The sequence below is a fragment of the Canis lupus genome, chromosome 1 (assembly GCF_011100685.1).
Source record: "Canis lupus familiaris isolate Mischka breed German Shepherd chromosome 1, alternate assembly UU_Cfam_GSD_1.0, whole genome shotgun sequence".
NCBI lineage: Eukaryota > Metazoa > Chordata > Mammalia > Carnivora > Canidae > Canis > Canis lupus.
The window spans coordinates 45,476,367-45,492,461 of record NC_049222.1 but is presented as its reverse complement, the minus strand read 5'-3'; the positions used below and the strand labels follow the sequence as shown (position 1 = coordinate 45,492,461).

At 41.4% G+C, this 16,095-nt stretch overlaps 2 protein-coding genes across 10 annotated transcripts in view; one reads left to right on the top strand and one right to left on the bottom strand.

Annotated features, from left to right (window-relative positions):
- TFB1M (transcription factor B1, mitochondrial) overlaps nt 1-12,859 on the top strand; it is a 70,385-nt gene extending 57,526 nt beyond the window's left edge. Inside the window, exons 6-7 of the mRNA XM_038526410.1 lie at nt 9,476-9,603; nt 12,462-12,859. Of these exons, the coding sequence (XP_038382338.1) occupies nt 9,476-9,603; nt 12,462-12,705 (372 nt within the window). The 3' untranslated portion in view covers nt 12,706-12,859. The remainder of the gene's footprint in view (nt 1-9,475; nt 9,604-12,461) is intronic.
- The window catches only part of TIAM2 (TIAM Rac1 associated GEF 2), a 122,003-nt gene continuing 118,708 nt past the window's right edge, over nt 12,801-16,095 (bottom strand). For all 9 annotated transcript variants that reach the window (XM_038526405.1, XM_038526396.1, XM_038526397.1 and 6 more), the window contains 3 exons: nt 15,829-15,916; nt 15,300-15,454; nt 12,801-13,982 (listed from right to left, as the gene is read on the bottom strand). In XM_038526405.1, coding sequence (XP_038382333.1) covers nt 13,372-13,982; nt 15,300-15,454; nt 15,829-15,916 — 854 coding nt within the window. In that variant the 3' untranslated portion in view covers nt 12,801-13,371. The remainder of the gene's footprint in view (nt 13,983-15,299; nt 15,455-15,828; nt 15,917-16,095) is intronic.

The window sequence follows — 16,095 nt, the reverse complement described above, 5'->3', positions numbered from 1 at the left end:
AAATTTTCCAAATATAGCCATTTCTTTAAAAACAGTGAATAGAATGCACATTTCAATTATCTGGATTTCTCTAGATGTTTTGATGCTTTGTTTTCATCTTTTCTAAGTCTGGCAGTTAGTGATATATTTTCTTTTCTTAGAAAAATAATGTCTGTGGATTTTTAGCCATAGTGGTGTAATTTTAATATATGAGCTTACTTTCTTCTGTTTCATGGAAATATTTAAGCAATTCTTTGTGTAAATACTGGACAAAGTAGAGTTGAATTTCAGGCACGAACAGTAACAGCATTGTTATTTTTGCTGTAGCGGAAGAAACCTGCCAGATCCCTTTAGTGCTTTGCCTCGCTTTGCTCTCTGCCATGGTTGTCAGTACAGATTCACCTGTGGTGAGGCTTCCTGATGGCAGGTGGAGAGGCCAACCTGCTCCCAGCTCTGGCCTCCAGGGTAAGAAGGCCTTATTTCTATTTCCATCACATTTTTTTATCATTCTTCTGCCTTGACGGGGAACACTTATCCAATAAGATATTAGCTTCTTCTAGGAAAGCAAACTTCTGAAATGCAAATAACTTTCATAAATTACAGACGTTTAATAAAGGTAGAATTCCTTGTATAAAAAAAAGGAGATGGAAAAGTAGAGGTTGATAGAGAAATACAATTCAGTGACCTCATCTACTTCCACTGTGAACATTAAACAAGATTAAATCTTTTAAGTCGAGAGACTTTTTCATAGGTAAGTCTCCCCCTAACCTTAGTTCCTGCCTCTTCCTGGGCCCTCTCACCTGCACATTCTAGTTCTCTATCCATGCAGCAGCCCATGCGGCATTACTGATGGACGCGGTGGACTGTCCTGGACAAAGCCCAGCTCCTGACCTTCCCCACACCTGTTCTCATTTTCCCCATGTCCCATTCAGGTCAAACTCATCCTTTGATTTCACAATCCCTACCGCCCTGGAGCCCCGCTACTGCTAACTCTCTGGCTAAAGAACCTCACAAGGGCAAAGACTCCCATATGACTTGTTTGTTGCTGAGTCTCCCGTGCCAGGAATGGTGTCTGGCACATTGTAGAGGTACAACAGATCTTTGGTGAATGAATTTAGAAACTGATTTTGAGCATATCAAATTTTGATTTTGAGCAAATCAAACTGATTTTGAGCATAACATTAAATAAACTATACATTAACTTTATATGATTAAAAATATAATTTTGCCCTTCCTAAAAGAGACTGTAATTTTAGGTAATTTTGACTCTTTAGTTTTGTCCTTTTGGCCTAATAATAATATCTACTATTTATAAAACTGCGTCTTGCATGCTGGGTACCGTTTGAGGCACTATGCTACTTGATTCTCAAGCCTGTGAAATAATAGGAATCCTCATTTTACACATGAGAAAACTGGAACTCCAGAGAAGTAAAGTAACTTGACTAAGGTTATAAAATGAGCAAGTAGCAGGTATGGGATTTCAGGCCCAGGATATTGTGATTTTTGAAGCCCTTATACATTCCTAGCACTTCCCTGCCTCTACTTAGAATGTTTTTTTCTTTTCTTTTCTTTCTTTTCTTTTCTTTTCTTTCTTTTTTCTTTTCTTTTCTTTTCTTTTCTTTTCTTTCTTTTCTTTTCTTTTCTCTTTTCTTTTCTTTTCTCTTCTCTTCTCTTCTTTTCTCTTCTTTTCTTCTTTTCTTCTCCTCTCTTTTCCTTTTCTTTTCATTTCCTTTTCTTTTCTTTTTTCTTTTTTTCCCTCCCTCTCTCCTTTCTCTCCCTATCTCCTTCGCTTCCTTCCTTCCTTTTTTCTTTCCTTCCTTCACAAGCAGGAGAGGGAGAGAGAATCTTAAGCAGACTCCATGCCCAGTGTGGAGCCCAATGCAGGGCATGACCTCACAACCCTGAGATCACAACCTGAGCCAAAATCAAGTCAAACACTTACCAGGCTGAGCCACCCAGGTGCCCCAAAACGAATGTATTTCTAAGTCTCATTATAACGAGTCATTTCTTTCTGTGGTAGTCTGGATAACTGCAAAAAACATAACCCTGACATCTCCATGGCTTTATAGTAAAACACTTCTTACTCATGTAGAGTCCATGCCAGACCCTGCGGAGTACCTGGTCAGTGACTCAGCAGTCCATCTATTTTCTTTAAAATGTTTCATGTAGCTATTTTTAAGAAAAAATTACATGTGATTTCCTTAATGTGTTTTTCTGAGTAATGATAATCTGAAACTCAGACAAGCTTTTCTCTTTTCTCTGAAAGACCTAATAATTTAACTGAATATTTTAGAAATCATAACAATACATACTTTATATGAGGTTGCTCACCAGACATAGATTCCTCACCCCTACCCACACATAAATATCATCTGGCTTTTAAAAAAGCCCGAGGCCCAGGCCCCAGCCCCATGGCTCTTATGTCATTGGTCTGGGATGATGCCTACTCTCTGTATGTTTAAAATGCTCCCCACTTAATTCCAGTGAAAAGCTGAGGTTCTGATTTTTAAAAAGCCATGTCTTCTCTTACTTGCTTTCCTCTTTGGCTTAGAAACAATGAATGTGCAGAGTAAGATAAAGTAGTTACCTATTCTAGTCCCACAAATTTAAAGTGGTTGACTTAATCTTAAAATATTTTCTTCTGACCCAGTCTTATGGAATTAATAATATCAGCTGTGAACATGATCAGTTCATTATTTTCCTCCATTTTTATGGTCCTGTTAGTTTTAAAATAAAGTTTTAGGCCAGCCTGAAGACTTTAAATTTTAAAATTAGTAGGTTATGGATTAGTTGGTTATAGTGAGGACCTTGTTAAAAATGAAGATGAGGTGAGGCGCCTGGGTGGCTCAGGTGATTGTGACCAACTCTCGGTTTTGGCTCAAGTCACGATCTCAGAGTCGTGAGATCGAGCCCCATGTCAGGCTTTGTGCTGAACATGGATCCTGCTTAAGATTTTCTCTACCTTTCCCTCTGCCTCTCCCTCCATGCACACGGGTTCACACTGTCTCTCTGGAAAAAAAAAAAGAAAAAAGAATATCCTTTGGTTTATGTGTGTTCTCAAATGTCTAATGCAGCCATCCTAATTAGGTTTATTTTTATAGCAAGTCAGGTACATGTTTCTGCAGAGTACTCCCCCCACCCTTAATCCACAAGTGATACATTCAGAGTCCCCAAGTGGATACCTAAAACTGCAGATAGTACTGAACCCTCTATATGGCATGTTTTATGTGTGTGTGTGTGTGTGTGTACATACCTAAACTTTAATTTATAAATCAAGTACAGTAAGAGACGAACAATAACTAGTGATGAAGTAGAATACTTATAACAGTCATACTGTACTAAGAGCTATGTGTGGTCTTAATATCTTACTGTACTCTTACGATGAGGAGAGAGGATAAAATGCCTACATGGTAAAGTGAAGGGAGGGGAGTGACGTAGGTGCTGTGACACAGCGTTAAGCTACTGGTGACCTTCTGACAGTATATCAGAAGGAGAATCATCTGCCTGCAGACTGTGGTTGACCACCAGTAACTGCAGGCATGGAAAGCAAACCATCGATAACGGGAGACTATATATAAGTTGCAGTTACATTAGTTTATTATGTTACCTTATTTTTACATTTTGTTTGTCCTTTTTTTTTATCTTTATGAGAAAGGATCTTAAGGACTTGTTTTGTGTCTTCCTCACATTATTTTAGAATATTAAGACTATCTTTGGATTTTGTGATGAGTGATGACATATACAGATCAGATTTTTTCAGTCTCACAGGTAGTGTAAATGTGTATTTGTTCGGCCTTACTATTGCATCCTCTTTGCACATCGTTTCGAAGAGCAGGACCTTTTTTAAAAACATCTTCATTTAGTGGCAGTAACTGGGATGGTGGACTGAGCATGCCTCCTTTTAGGACTGACCCTCCTATTTTCTTGTTCCTCTTTACCTTTCTTCCCTGTGACTTTCTCTCCTACCCAGATGGGGATCCTGCATCTCAGCCCCAGTGCACACTCTAGAGCCCTGGATAAGTTCATGAGGACTTTGTGATCTTCCAAATTATAAAGCTTGCATCAGTTCTAATCATTTCCCTTATTTATTCTTACATCTCTGGTGATACATAGGGAAGACTCTGAGGCCCCCAGACCTCCATGAGTTAAACTAGTAAAATAAATGTGTAGAAGATGCGATCCAGTAGCTTATAGAATCCATCTTTTAAAAAGAATGTCTTTCGGGATTCTTGGGTGGCGCGGCGGTTTGGCGCCTGCCTTTGGCCCAGGGCACGATCCTGGAGACCCTGGATCGAATCCCACGTCGGGCTCCCGGTGCATGGAGCCTGCTTCTCCCTCTGCCTATGTCACTGCCTCTCTCTCTCTCTGTATGTGACTATCATAAATTTTAAAAAAATTTTTTTAATAAAAAATAAAAAAAAATAAAAAGAATGTCTTTCAAGTCAGAAACAAGAAGAGCAGGACAGCATGAGTATATTTTCCTCAGCAAAAGGAACATTGGTCTGGGTGCTTGTAGCATAGAGTTGAGGAGAACCTAGTACTGCATGTGCCGGTGAGTAGTCGGGCCCTCAGGCTGGTGCCCATGACCATTACGACCATCAGTCTGTATATACTTGTTCCTCTTCGTGGCACTGCACGATCTTCTAATCATAATGGAGCTTGCATTTATAGGTAGTTTTTATAGGAAGGAAAGGTACTGACAAGGCAACTTTGTGCCTAGTCTCTGCCAGTTATGGCTCCTTATGAGTTAATACATTTACATCTGCACTCATTTATGAGTCTTTTAATATTTTTCATAGCAGCAATATTTATTGAGTGCTTTGTGAGTTTGCCTAGATTGAAATTCTGTGTGAGGAATGGATCATTCGGAGGTGCTGGGAGTCTCTGTGGGCCTGCAAAAGCAGAGGTCAGGCCTCCTGATTGACCAGTGTGCTACTACCACCTGTGGTTCCAGCAGGAGCAGGACACTTCCAGATGCTGCTGTTTCACAAATACCAAATCCATGGTTTTAGAAAGGCGTTTTCCCCATGACCATCCAGGAACTCCAGGTTTAATGTAACAGAGGTGTTGGATTCTCATCCCTCTTGTGCTTTGTTTAGAGTTAAGCATTCATCTCCCTGAAATTGTCTCCCTATTTTGGGACCACAAACCCTGACTCATCTTGCTGTTTTTGTTACTGATAGGCATAATTTATATACATATATACATACATTTACTGACATGCATATATCTACATGCATAATTTACACAGTAAAACTCTTTCTCTCCATCTGCCCCCGTCATGTGGGCCTCTCCTCATCTTGCTCTCAGTTCACTGTTGTTCTCTTACATACTTACCTTCCGAGGGACAAGTACTGTGACGGTTTTGTGATTCCAAGGAGGAAAGTGAGAGAAAAACCATTCCAAAATGTATAGGAGAAATAAAAGGTGGGGTATAGCACTTTTGGAGAAATTAATATTGCTATAGAAAATACAAATTCTAAACTTCAAAGAGATGTGTGTGGGTATGAACAGTGTGTCAGCCTATGTTGAATATACTGGTTTGGAACACCTGGAATGCTATTCAAGTGTCTGCATTTTAAGGTTTTAGGACTGAAATTCTGTCCTTAATTTGGGCTTGGGACAAAGATTATAGGCAGAATAAACCAGTTATAGGAAATTTGACATACATTCATAAGTGTAAATGTTTTTCTACAAAATACATAATTAGAATATCCCAGGCATTGGTGACTTGGCACTCTGTTATCTGTTGTATCAGGCAATTGTAAGTAGAAGCTGTCGTTAGCTCGGTGTGGGTACCTGAAGAGTCAGACACTGGTGGGTGCAGGACCCAGGCATCCCCCAGTGAGTGTGTTCACCTTGCTCTGTCATTTTCACCTGATGCTGAATGGGACACTCCCAAACCTCAGGTGATGCCGGACACCTCAGATCCAGCCATACCCTTCCCATTCCCATCTACATGAGTCTGAGACGGTGCCACCTTGAGCTTTGAATCCTTCTCTTCTTGCTTTTGAAAGCTTTTCAATTATTCCCTATTGTTATTCTTTCTCACCCTAATCTGTCCTCTCCTAGTTATGGTTCTAGCTCAGCTAATTATAAACTGTGGTTTCCTAATCAATTTTCCTCCTATTGGGTTGTCCTTTAATGGTTTTGAATGCCAGAGGAAGTGTTGAAGACCCTTTCTTAGGTAATGGCTCCTATTTTTTCTGTGTCTTTTCACGAAGGTGGTTATTTAGCTCTTTGGCATATTATGATTATCCATCAGGAACTTAAGACAGAAATTCTGCTTTCAGGAACTAGGTTGAAATTCTGCCCATCTCTATTTCTACGTTGATTTGAGATCTGAGTTGGCAATATCTAAGACTGGAGATTTAATAGCTTCTCATCCCAGGTCTCTTATGAGTCCAGAGTGCTGCTCTGAGCTCTTAACTAGTCATGCCCTAGACACACTGGCCTGGAAAATGGAACTGCTGCCTGCAGCCTTTTGTAGCCACGGCTGCTAGTGTTGAGAAACATAATCTTGGTACAGCATTGATACTAGGATTTGAGAGGCAAATATTTAAATTCTTTATAAATCCTTTAATTTGAAGCTTTAGTAGGTCGTTTTGGTATACCAGTAGACTGAGTTTGGAAAGGGGCTGACAACATTAAAATGGAATTTCTAAGTGCATCTAGTGCCTGTGTACTGATACCTTTTTTATAAGGAAATCCTTTAATAGAGTTAAATTCAGGGAAGGAAAAATGATGGTTGCAATTGTTAAATAAGCTTTCACTTATAAGTTAAAAAACATTTTTGTATCTGTTACCCTAGTTACCAAGCAGCTTTCCTGTATTTCTAGAGAAAATGGTCTCCGTCATTCAGAGTAATTCTGAAAAGTGCTTTTTAGGGGCAGGAGTAGAGAAGATTTGTAGAGAAGAGTACAGGAGGTTTCCCAGAGAGGCAGGACACATTGCTGAAATAGCCATTTTCACACTGAGTCTTTCAGGGCCCTCCACTAAATAGGAACTGTATTGGATTGTGAGTGGGTATTATCTTTTAGCTGGGATATCCTGTTAGCCAACTTAACTGGGTATCAAAATTACATTTGAACTTTGGAAGGTTGCTGCAGTTAACATAGGGTGTTGCTATATTTGTATAGGGCTTAAAACTTTATTTAAAGTAAATGTGAGACATTTCCTGTATTTGGAAACACCAAGTGTATCTCAGAGGAATAAAATCAGAAGAAGAGGCCAAATTTTAAAACCCAAAGAAGCTGGAGATGACAGTTTCTGTCCTAGAAGGGGAATGTATCTAACCCTGTATTTGTGCCTTTGTTCTTAATATCTGAACAAGATACAGTTTTTACAATATCTCACAGGCTGGGGTTGGCCAGGGCTTAAGCTGTATCTATTTTGCTAAAAGATTATTTTCCCTGGAGAATGGCAGGCTGTTGGATCCCACTGGTGCCTATGAAGGATTCCATCAGAACTGACTGGCTGGTGGAAGAATGGGTTTAGGAGGGTTGGAGGAGTTGAGTCCAGAGGGTAGCAGTGAGAGACACAGGACAGGCTGCCAGTGGGCTCTGAGCAGGGGAAGTGACATGGAGACATACAGAGTGATGGCAGGGTGAGGCTTTAGAACCTCCCTGAACAGCTGGGTTCACGTCTCTGTTCCAAATCAATAGGAGGAAAAATGGGAATGATGTTTCAGAGTTTTTGAGCAGAGTCTTTGACATTTAAAGTCATTATAGTGACTTTAGAAGGCAGCTTCTTGCACCGCCTTACACACAGGTTAGCTCTCTTTCCTGCCACAGAAATACTTTTAGACGAAGCCGTGTTTCTTGCCTGTTTCCTGTAGTGCTCCTGTCCACCCAAACCCCAAAGCCACAACCCTTACCTCCTCAGTGCCTTATAGACCTCCCCAGGATCCCTGGGCCCTTCTGGGTTTCGTGCCCATCTACAGAAAGTCCTGGCCTTTCAACCGAGTGCTTCATTTCCTGTGAAAGTAGTGTTACTGAACTGGGAGAAACAGATTAAACACATAGAACACAACTTGAAAAACTATTAAAATTTAATGAGAACATTTCACATTACAGAAAGTCATTCTCTGAAGTGGAACAACCATGATTCCACCAAAGAAGCCTGAGGCTGGTGGACATTTAAGGGAGTTGGTGTGGAAAGGCCTCTCCGCTGGCGGTTTTCAATCTCCTGCCTTGGCCATCCTCAGCATTGCTACCGTGGGTCTCTTCTAGTCATCCCGTAGGCACACCACAGCTCTTCTGAAACATTCAGGACAGTATCGGTGATAGTTTGAGGACAGGGTAGGTCTAGGCAGCAAGAGACACACCACTGGCTCCTCTGAAAGTTGTCTAGGCCACCTGATGATGGGCTTCGTTTCGTTTTCTTTTCTTGTCCATGCAGTCTCACATCATACACAAGTGCTTTCCCTCCACCCTATAATCAAGAAATTGAAAATACTCCCATTCTCATGGATGACAGGCTGATTATAAGGAGTTCTATAGCCAAGGATTTTTAGAAGCAACACCTCCTAAAAGAACAAGATAACCCCTGTGGAATTTAAAAAATAGAATTAATTCCTTTTGAAAAGCCGTGGTACAACCCCTACTTCATAAATTGCTGTACTTTCTTAGCCTTTGTAGTGTCCGTGTGATGTTCTAAGGAGGAAATTTAACAATTCCTTAGAGACTGAGGCCTTTGTAAATTATGAACAGACTTCCCATTTATTAGACCCATGGTCTTTGTCAGGCATTTGTGTGTGTGGTAACTGCTTTGACTCCATTTCTCCTTTTGTCTTACTTTCAATACTATTCCTTTATTTTGAATATATACTTGTGAGTCTCAACTGCTAGTGCTAGTCCACCACTCAGTGACATTCTGGGGGTTTCTACTTCATCCCGCCTGGGCTTCCTGGAGCATTTCAAGTTGCTCCTAGAAAGTGATATGGCTGTGCAGATGACAGTCATGAATCCAGTCCGACTGATTAGTCAGTGTCTGTATCCAAATAAGTGGTGTCCTAATTGATGCCCTTTCTGGGGAGCTTAGCACTAAGTAGTCCCTGGGGGTCCATCTGCCTTCTCTCTGTTTGGATGCCCACCCTTATAGCCAGAACTGCTGTTGCAGCTTATTTTTTACTCATTCCAAAGCTAAATAAAATACTCTAAAGCTATCCATTAGCTGCCTACTGACTTTAAGGATTATTTGATCTTAAAGGCCATTGTAAAACTACATTTTAAAATTAAGCGATCATCAAGCACAGGTCTAGTGGGTGTCATTACAGAGCAGACGCAACTGTGGTGGCTCTGAGTCAGCTCAACGCCAAGTGCAGCGACTTACCTGCCTGCAGATAAGTCTGCAGATAAGTCTGCTGTGGACCTGGACGAAACCAAAGGTTTATGAAAATGACGCGGTCAGCAACCCGTCCTCCTGTGTTTGACAAAGATGCATTGCTTAATCCTGTTCTGCCATGGCACAAAATGATGTATGTTTGCTCACGAAGGTGGACGTGGGTGTGGTGCACTTCACCCCCCTGGTGCGGCCCAGGATAGAGCAGCCGTTCAAGCTGGTGGAGAAGGTGGTTCAAAACACGTTTCAGTTCCGAAGGAAGTACTGCTATCGAGGGCTTGGGTAAGAATGCCGTCTCTTCCTTTCACTGGCACTTTCTAAAATCCTTAAGCACCTTTAAAGATTAAGAATCTTGTTTTTATGATTCTTGAAGCGATCTGTAAATGTTAGTCTTCTTTCAGATCCCGAGGTGAACAAACCTTGACTCTCACGGAGGAAAAAGCAAACCCTTGCTTTAACCTCAGATGCCACTACCAGGTTTTAACATCAACACAACCTAAAACTGACAGTGACCCTGTATTGTGGAGGCCATGATTTCTCAGGGCAGACCATCCAATCTGTTTTTATACTCAGCACTGACGACACTGCATGTGGTGGTTTTTTCCAACCCCAACAAGTCCTCCAATTCTTTAGGCACCATCTGGGTGCCCTACAATTCAGTTCAAGTCTGACATTACCTGGAGTGGCACAGACCCTGAAGGATAATGATTCTAGGGCCACGAGACTGCCTGCACTTCAGATGCTAGTCACAAGTCCCAGGTCACCACTTGTATTTCCAACCCACAGGCCATGAAATGGGGATTTGTGACAAATCCCTCTGCCCCTGCCACTATAGTTTCAGTAGTTTGCTAGAATGGCTCACGGAACTCAGGAAATCTCTTTATCAATTTATTATAAAAGATATAACTTAGGAACAGCCAAATGGAAGAGATGTAGGGCAAGGTATATATGGGAACCGAGGAGTACAACGGAGCTTCTCTGCCCTCTCACCCTCCCAACACCTCACGGTTTTCACCAGCCTGGAAGCCCGCTGAGCCCATCATTTAAGAATTTCTATGGATTCTTAAATCCACAGTTTATTAGATCATTGGCCACCGGAGATTGAACTCAGTCTCTAGCCCGTCTCCTCCCTAGAGGGGTCTGGAGGTGAGCCTGAAAGTTCCAACCCTCTAATTACAGGGTTGGTTCCTTTGACAGTTGTAGACCCTGAAGCGGTCTATCTAGGGGCCTTACCAAGAGTCATCACATTAGTACAAACACAGGTGTGGTTGAAAAGGGGTTTTATTAGGAATAACAAATAATGCTATCACCCCTAACAGGAAATTTTAAACGATTTAGAAGTTCTGTGTCAGAAACCTGGGACCAAAGGCCAAATAATATAGTATCACACTAATTATATCCTTTTTAAGGACACACTTAGAACCAGGAAGCAAGTACAGTGTTGGAGCAGCCAAAATGTTGTCATGAAATATTCATACAAGCACGTTTTTATTTAATGGGGAGCTTTTTGTTCTGCTGTACACACACACACGGCCACTGTCAGGAATCCCAGACAGAACATGGTGGTTTAGAATCCACATGCCTCCAGAGGCCCTGAAGTGATCACAGTGATATTTTATATTCATGGACATCCAAGAAAATGTTTAATTAGGCCCAAGTAAGGCAGGAAGGGGTGGGTGTGTGTGTGTTTGTGTGTGTTTAAAAGCCTGCCATCTAATATGGTCAACTTTTAGCTATTTAAAGATGCCTGGCTTTATAGGCACACATTTCTCATTTCCCGATCACCCCCATTAATATAAAGCTCCATCTCTTCTCTGGTTTTGTGAGGTGTCCCCTTAGCACATGAAATTATTTCAGGTACAGTTCAGAGCTGCATCCTGAAATCACTGCAGCCCACAACTCAGTCTTACAGATTTGAGCTGATATGAAATCCTTGTCTTGCCGTTGGTGGCTCTAACTAGGCCAGGGTTTATTCTTCACCAGGTAGTTGCTACTGCTCTAGCGGAGACTTCAAGAGCAGAGTTGGTGACAGATGCCACTGGCTACCTTGGTGATAGTTAGAATGATCACATACACACACACACACCATAGGCTGCAAGCCCAGCCAGGATGTGTATCATTTGATGAGAGCCCCAGCTGGATTTCAGTTCACACTCATCACCCTTCACACAGGGTGTGACTTGTACAGCTGTACCTGATGGTCCTGATTCATGGTGGGGGAACAGACATAAAGTATACTCTCTTTTGAGAATGCTAGAACTGGCCTCAGAGCTGGCCCTGGTGTTTCCAACCTTAATGATGGGCCCTTTCATTTCATAGACACAGTCCCTTATACAGATAGGGAACCTAGTGTGCCGTGCTTTGCCTCATTGGTGTCCTTCAAGCACATGCACCCACACATCGGTCACCAAACTGTACTCCAATATCACAGCTCACCCAGACACCATAGAGAACTTGCAGTTCCTTACTGAGAGGACCAGCAGCCTGTAAGAGAAACTCCACTGACATTGGCCATGATCTCTGAGCTCTGTAGAGCAACTATTAAGAAAAGAAAACCTAGGTGTAGTTTTGCAACATTTCAATCATCAGTTTTGCTGTTCATTTTAAAAATGTGATCTGCTTGGTTAGTTGAAATTTAAAATCTATAATTCCAATCAGTTGTAAAGTTGCCACAAGGTAAACCTGAAAGAGAGAATGATCTCTGTATTTTCACACCTCCTGTTTTCAAACTTTGCAAAGAAGGGTCATTCCTTGAGAGTGAACAGTTCTAAAATCTAAGTTCAAATTACAAAAAAATCAAGAAATAAGTTTTATATTGAAATGAGGCAAACTAAACCTGTTTCTGTAAGACTAAAACTGAGATGTTTCTTTAAACTTACCTTAAAGATACTTGTATTGCGCTTTGGAAAGTATTTCCCCTCATGGACATACCTCCCAGGTCAGATTAGCTCTGCCTTCAGGGGTCCTCTGTACCTGCTGCGGTGGCATGGCCAAGAACCTTCTCCAGTGGCTGGGGGCCCCGCGGACACTCCCTCCCATTGTCAGTGATCAAAATGATGTCATTTTCAAGTGCAAATAGAAAGACACATCATGGTTTACAGAATTTCTTAAGTAGAATTCTGATGATTTTCTCTTCTCAGAATGTTATTCCCTCAGATTCACCGTGTGGAAAGCACTGGGAAACTGTTAGAGCTGGCAGACGTAGACCCTACCCTCCGGCCCAGCCAGCTCTCCGTCTCACACTTTAAGAGCCTGTGTGATGTATACCGAAAAATGTGTGATGAAGACCCACACCTCTTTGCTTACAATTTCAGAGAAGAACTCAAGCAAAATAAAAGCAAAAATCAGGAAAAGGAGGATGACAAGGAGAGAAATGGACTATAAGCAGCATATCAGATGTAGATTTCCACAACGTTGAGCTGCTCAGATGTGCACTTTTGTCTTCTACCGAAGGATAATAAAAATACGATTACCAGATGTGACTTATTTCCCTTTTACTGTACATCTTGGTAGAGAAAATAAATATAATCAAATAAGATACAGTACAAGCTTTCTTTTAATATATATACTGCATAGATATGACAGGTTCAGTATAAACAGCATCTGTTACAACCTTACAAAAATGAAATATCTGCACATTGTGCCCCTCACCCACATTAAAATAAATATGCTTTAAATAAAGCAAAAACAGCTCAAAGAAAAATGCCCAGAGGATTGGGGGGGGGGACCTTTTAAAAACTATTAATCACAACTTCTCCATCTTACTTTTTCCACATAAATTAAAATAGATTGTAATTTTAAGGATCCTAAGTCATTTTGATACCTGCTCAAAAGGGATATAAACTAAGTAATTTACAGATTCTTACAGATTCTGATCAGTTTAATCTAGTTCTCTGATCTATAATAAATTAAAATAACTTAAATCTTTACAACTATTTTGTGGGAAAATGTATGCTGCACAAACCCCAATAACAAATAGGTTTTCTGCAATTTCCACTTCACCACCAGTTTAAAACAAGCAATTAAACCCATGTCCGGACTGAAATTGCACTACAACTTTCCGTGGCTCTCCGCTTCATAAAAGCACTCCTCATTGACTACCGATGTTAAACTCTGGACACTGAACTCTCGCTGCAGAACGGAACTGAGATCAAGGGTGGTGGTTTCAGATTGACTGTCAAGGGACTGGTGACGGATCTGTGCCTTTAGCAAAGTTCCCCTGTCCCGTTTGGTGCTGTTTGCTTTCCGTTTAATGGCACAGAAGTGCCCCCGCACCAGTTTGGGCGGCTCCCCCTTGGGTCGGCCCTCTGTGCTGGGCTGTTGCTCAGCGGCGTTTGCGTCCGGGTCATCGGAGATTCTCAGTCTCTGGAACTGAAGTTCAATGTCTTTGGTAGGGCTGCCCTGTTTGAGAGTCTGATGGTAGTCCTCATCTTCGTCGCTCAGAATGTCACTCTCTTTGATGAGATTGTCTGGAAAATCAGCCAGGCCCGTCTGGGGGTGTTGCAGGCAGTCCTGCCGGCTTCCACCTGGGTGGCAGCCACTGCTCTGCGTGCTGCTGCTCAGGCTGCACTCGTCAGAGTCCAGGGAGCTGGCCTTGCCCGGCTCGCTGGGCCACTCGCTGCTGGAGGAAGTTTTGAGGACTTTTAAGGACCTGGAGGAAGCTGCAATGAGGAAAAGTGCATCTCCTGTCACGATCAAGAAACAGACTCCACAGTGCATAAGTTTTGCATTGTACATTAGAAGATTTAACATTAATAACTTAAAATTTTATCATCTCACTTTTTTACCAACTATCCTGGAACTTGGGGGAAAATGCAGATACTGCAAGTGTGAAAGTTTTTTACTTTGGTTTATTTGAAATGTTAGAGGATTTGGCATTTCTAGATGATCAATTACCAGAGCCCGATTGTTTAGATAGAAGAAGCTATAAATTGTTACAAAGGCTTTCTTATTTTGCCAATGCACAAATGAAAAAGTTACTAATAAAATCTAGGTCCCTTTCTTTCACTAAGTACTTTGAAAATGGATAGCCAAGATTATACCATATTTCTATCCCTGCCTTCTCACCTTGTTTATTTCTCTTGCTTCTCAATTAAAAGTAGGAAAATGTCCTTCATCACTCATGAGAACTCTCTCTGCTGGAATTTCTAGCCAACTCTCAGAGATTTAATACGAATATTTAATCCTCTGTGTGTGTTTCTTTCTCTTGCGTTGAAGGGAAAAGGGGGGCTCTCAGTTGTGATGTTTCTGTGGGCAGTTACAGCATAGTTTTGATGGCTACAGCTTATTTTGGCAATAGAGGAAAAAAATAGAAAATATACAGTGAATCTGAAGAGGTTACACTGTAACAAAAAAAAAAAAAAAGGAAAAAGGAAAGACTACAAATAAGACCAAAGATATTAACAAAACAGTTACTACAGAAGAGGGTTTTAAACCGAAAATTTAAAAGAAAAATTTAAATGAATTTTAAAGGTATACAGTTTAAGAGCTTGATTTGGAGTGATTATTTTGGAGTGTTCATTTGACTAAGAATGAATATAAGGTTTCTTGACCTTAATTCACCAACTATTGGCTTTCTAGATGACTTGAACTTCTCTGAGCACTGGGATTGCTGCAGTGAACAAAGCCCAACCCCTGGACTTCTGTACATCTTGGTGGAAGAAACAGATAAGATGGTAAGTGTAGAGACTGCGTCAGCTGGTAGTAAGGCAAGGACTTGGGAGTTGGGGGTGATTAGAGCTTATACAAGGTCTAGGAGCAAGAGGCCTTTTCACTTTCTTAAAAGGAAATAAAATCAGAAATAAAATCGCCACCACCTTCACACACCACTCTGGATTCGGGTGTCTGGTTCAGAGCTTACCAAGCTACCCCTGGTACTTGACAAAGCGAGGATGGACTGCTGTTATTGCAGGAACATATATTTTCCACAGAGAAGCTCAGATGGTCCTCAATAAACACAAGGCCAGCAAAGTTCTCACCTAACTTGGCTGAAACAGGAACTCGGTTCTTAAGGGGAACCAGGCGATCCTTACAGGTCTTCTCCAGGGGTAACTCACACTTGATGTGACGCCTGAAGTTCTCCCTCAGAATAGACCGAATCACCTTGACGATGTTGGTCTTGCTTTCATTGTCACTGGTGAGGGGAGAAGAGAAAATAGCTGTTCTGTCCAGTGTCACCTGCATCGTGTCCACATTCCCCAGTCCTTACGTGTCCCATCACTGCTCTCAGGACCAGACTGACAGCACGTCACCCAACCTCTGGGCACCTTGGCCTCCTAACTTACAAAAGGAGAAGCAATCCTTCTTGAAGCGCCTCTGAACACTAAAATCTGGATATATATTTAACCAGTATGTTCTACTCCAGTCACAGTTGCCATTTGGGGGGAGGCTGGGTGTGATCTTGAAGTCATCAAAATTCAGGAGAGCACTAAAAATAAACTCCCGTTTTTAAGATAGTGTAATTCTGTCTTATTCCTATTGGCTTTAATTTTTGGAAGTCAATAATACCTGCAGCACAGTTGGAAGATGGTTTCTGGCCGTCCTTCTATTTCTGACTTCGTATGGATCAGTTCCCATATGGAATTATTTTCTGTCCCTGTGTAAAAGAAAACAAGGGTCTACGACTTTGCCAAAGATGGAAGTTCAAAACTCAAGTCAAATATTCTCTGTCCTCTTATCATTTGACTTTCACAGATCGTTATCAAAAATACTTTGTAATTACTTTTTACATTTCCTGGTAAAGTTTTCTATCCCTCTTAACATGCTTTCTCCCTG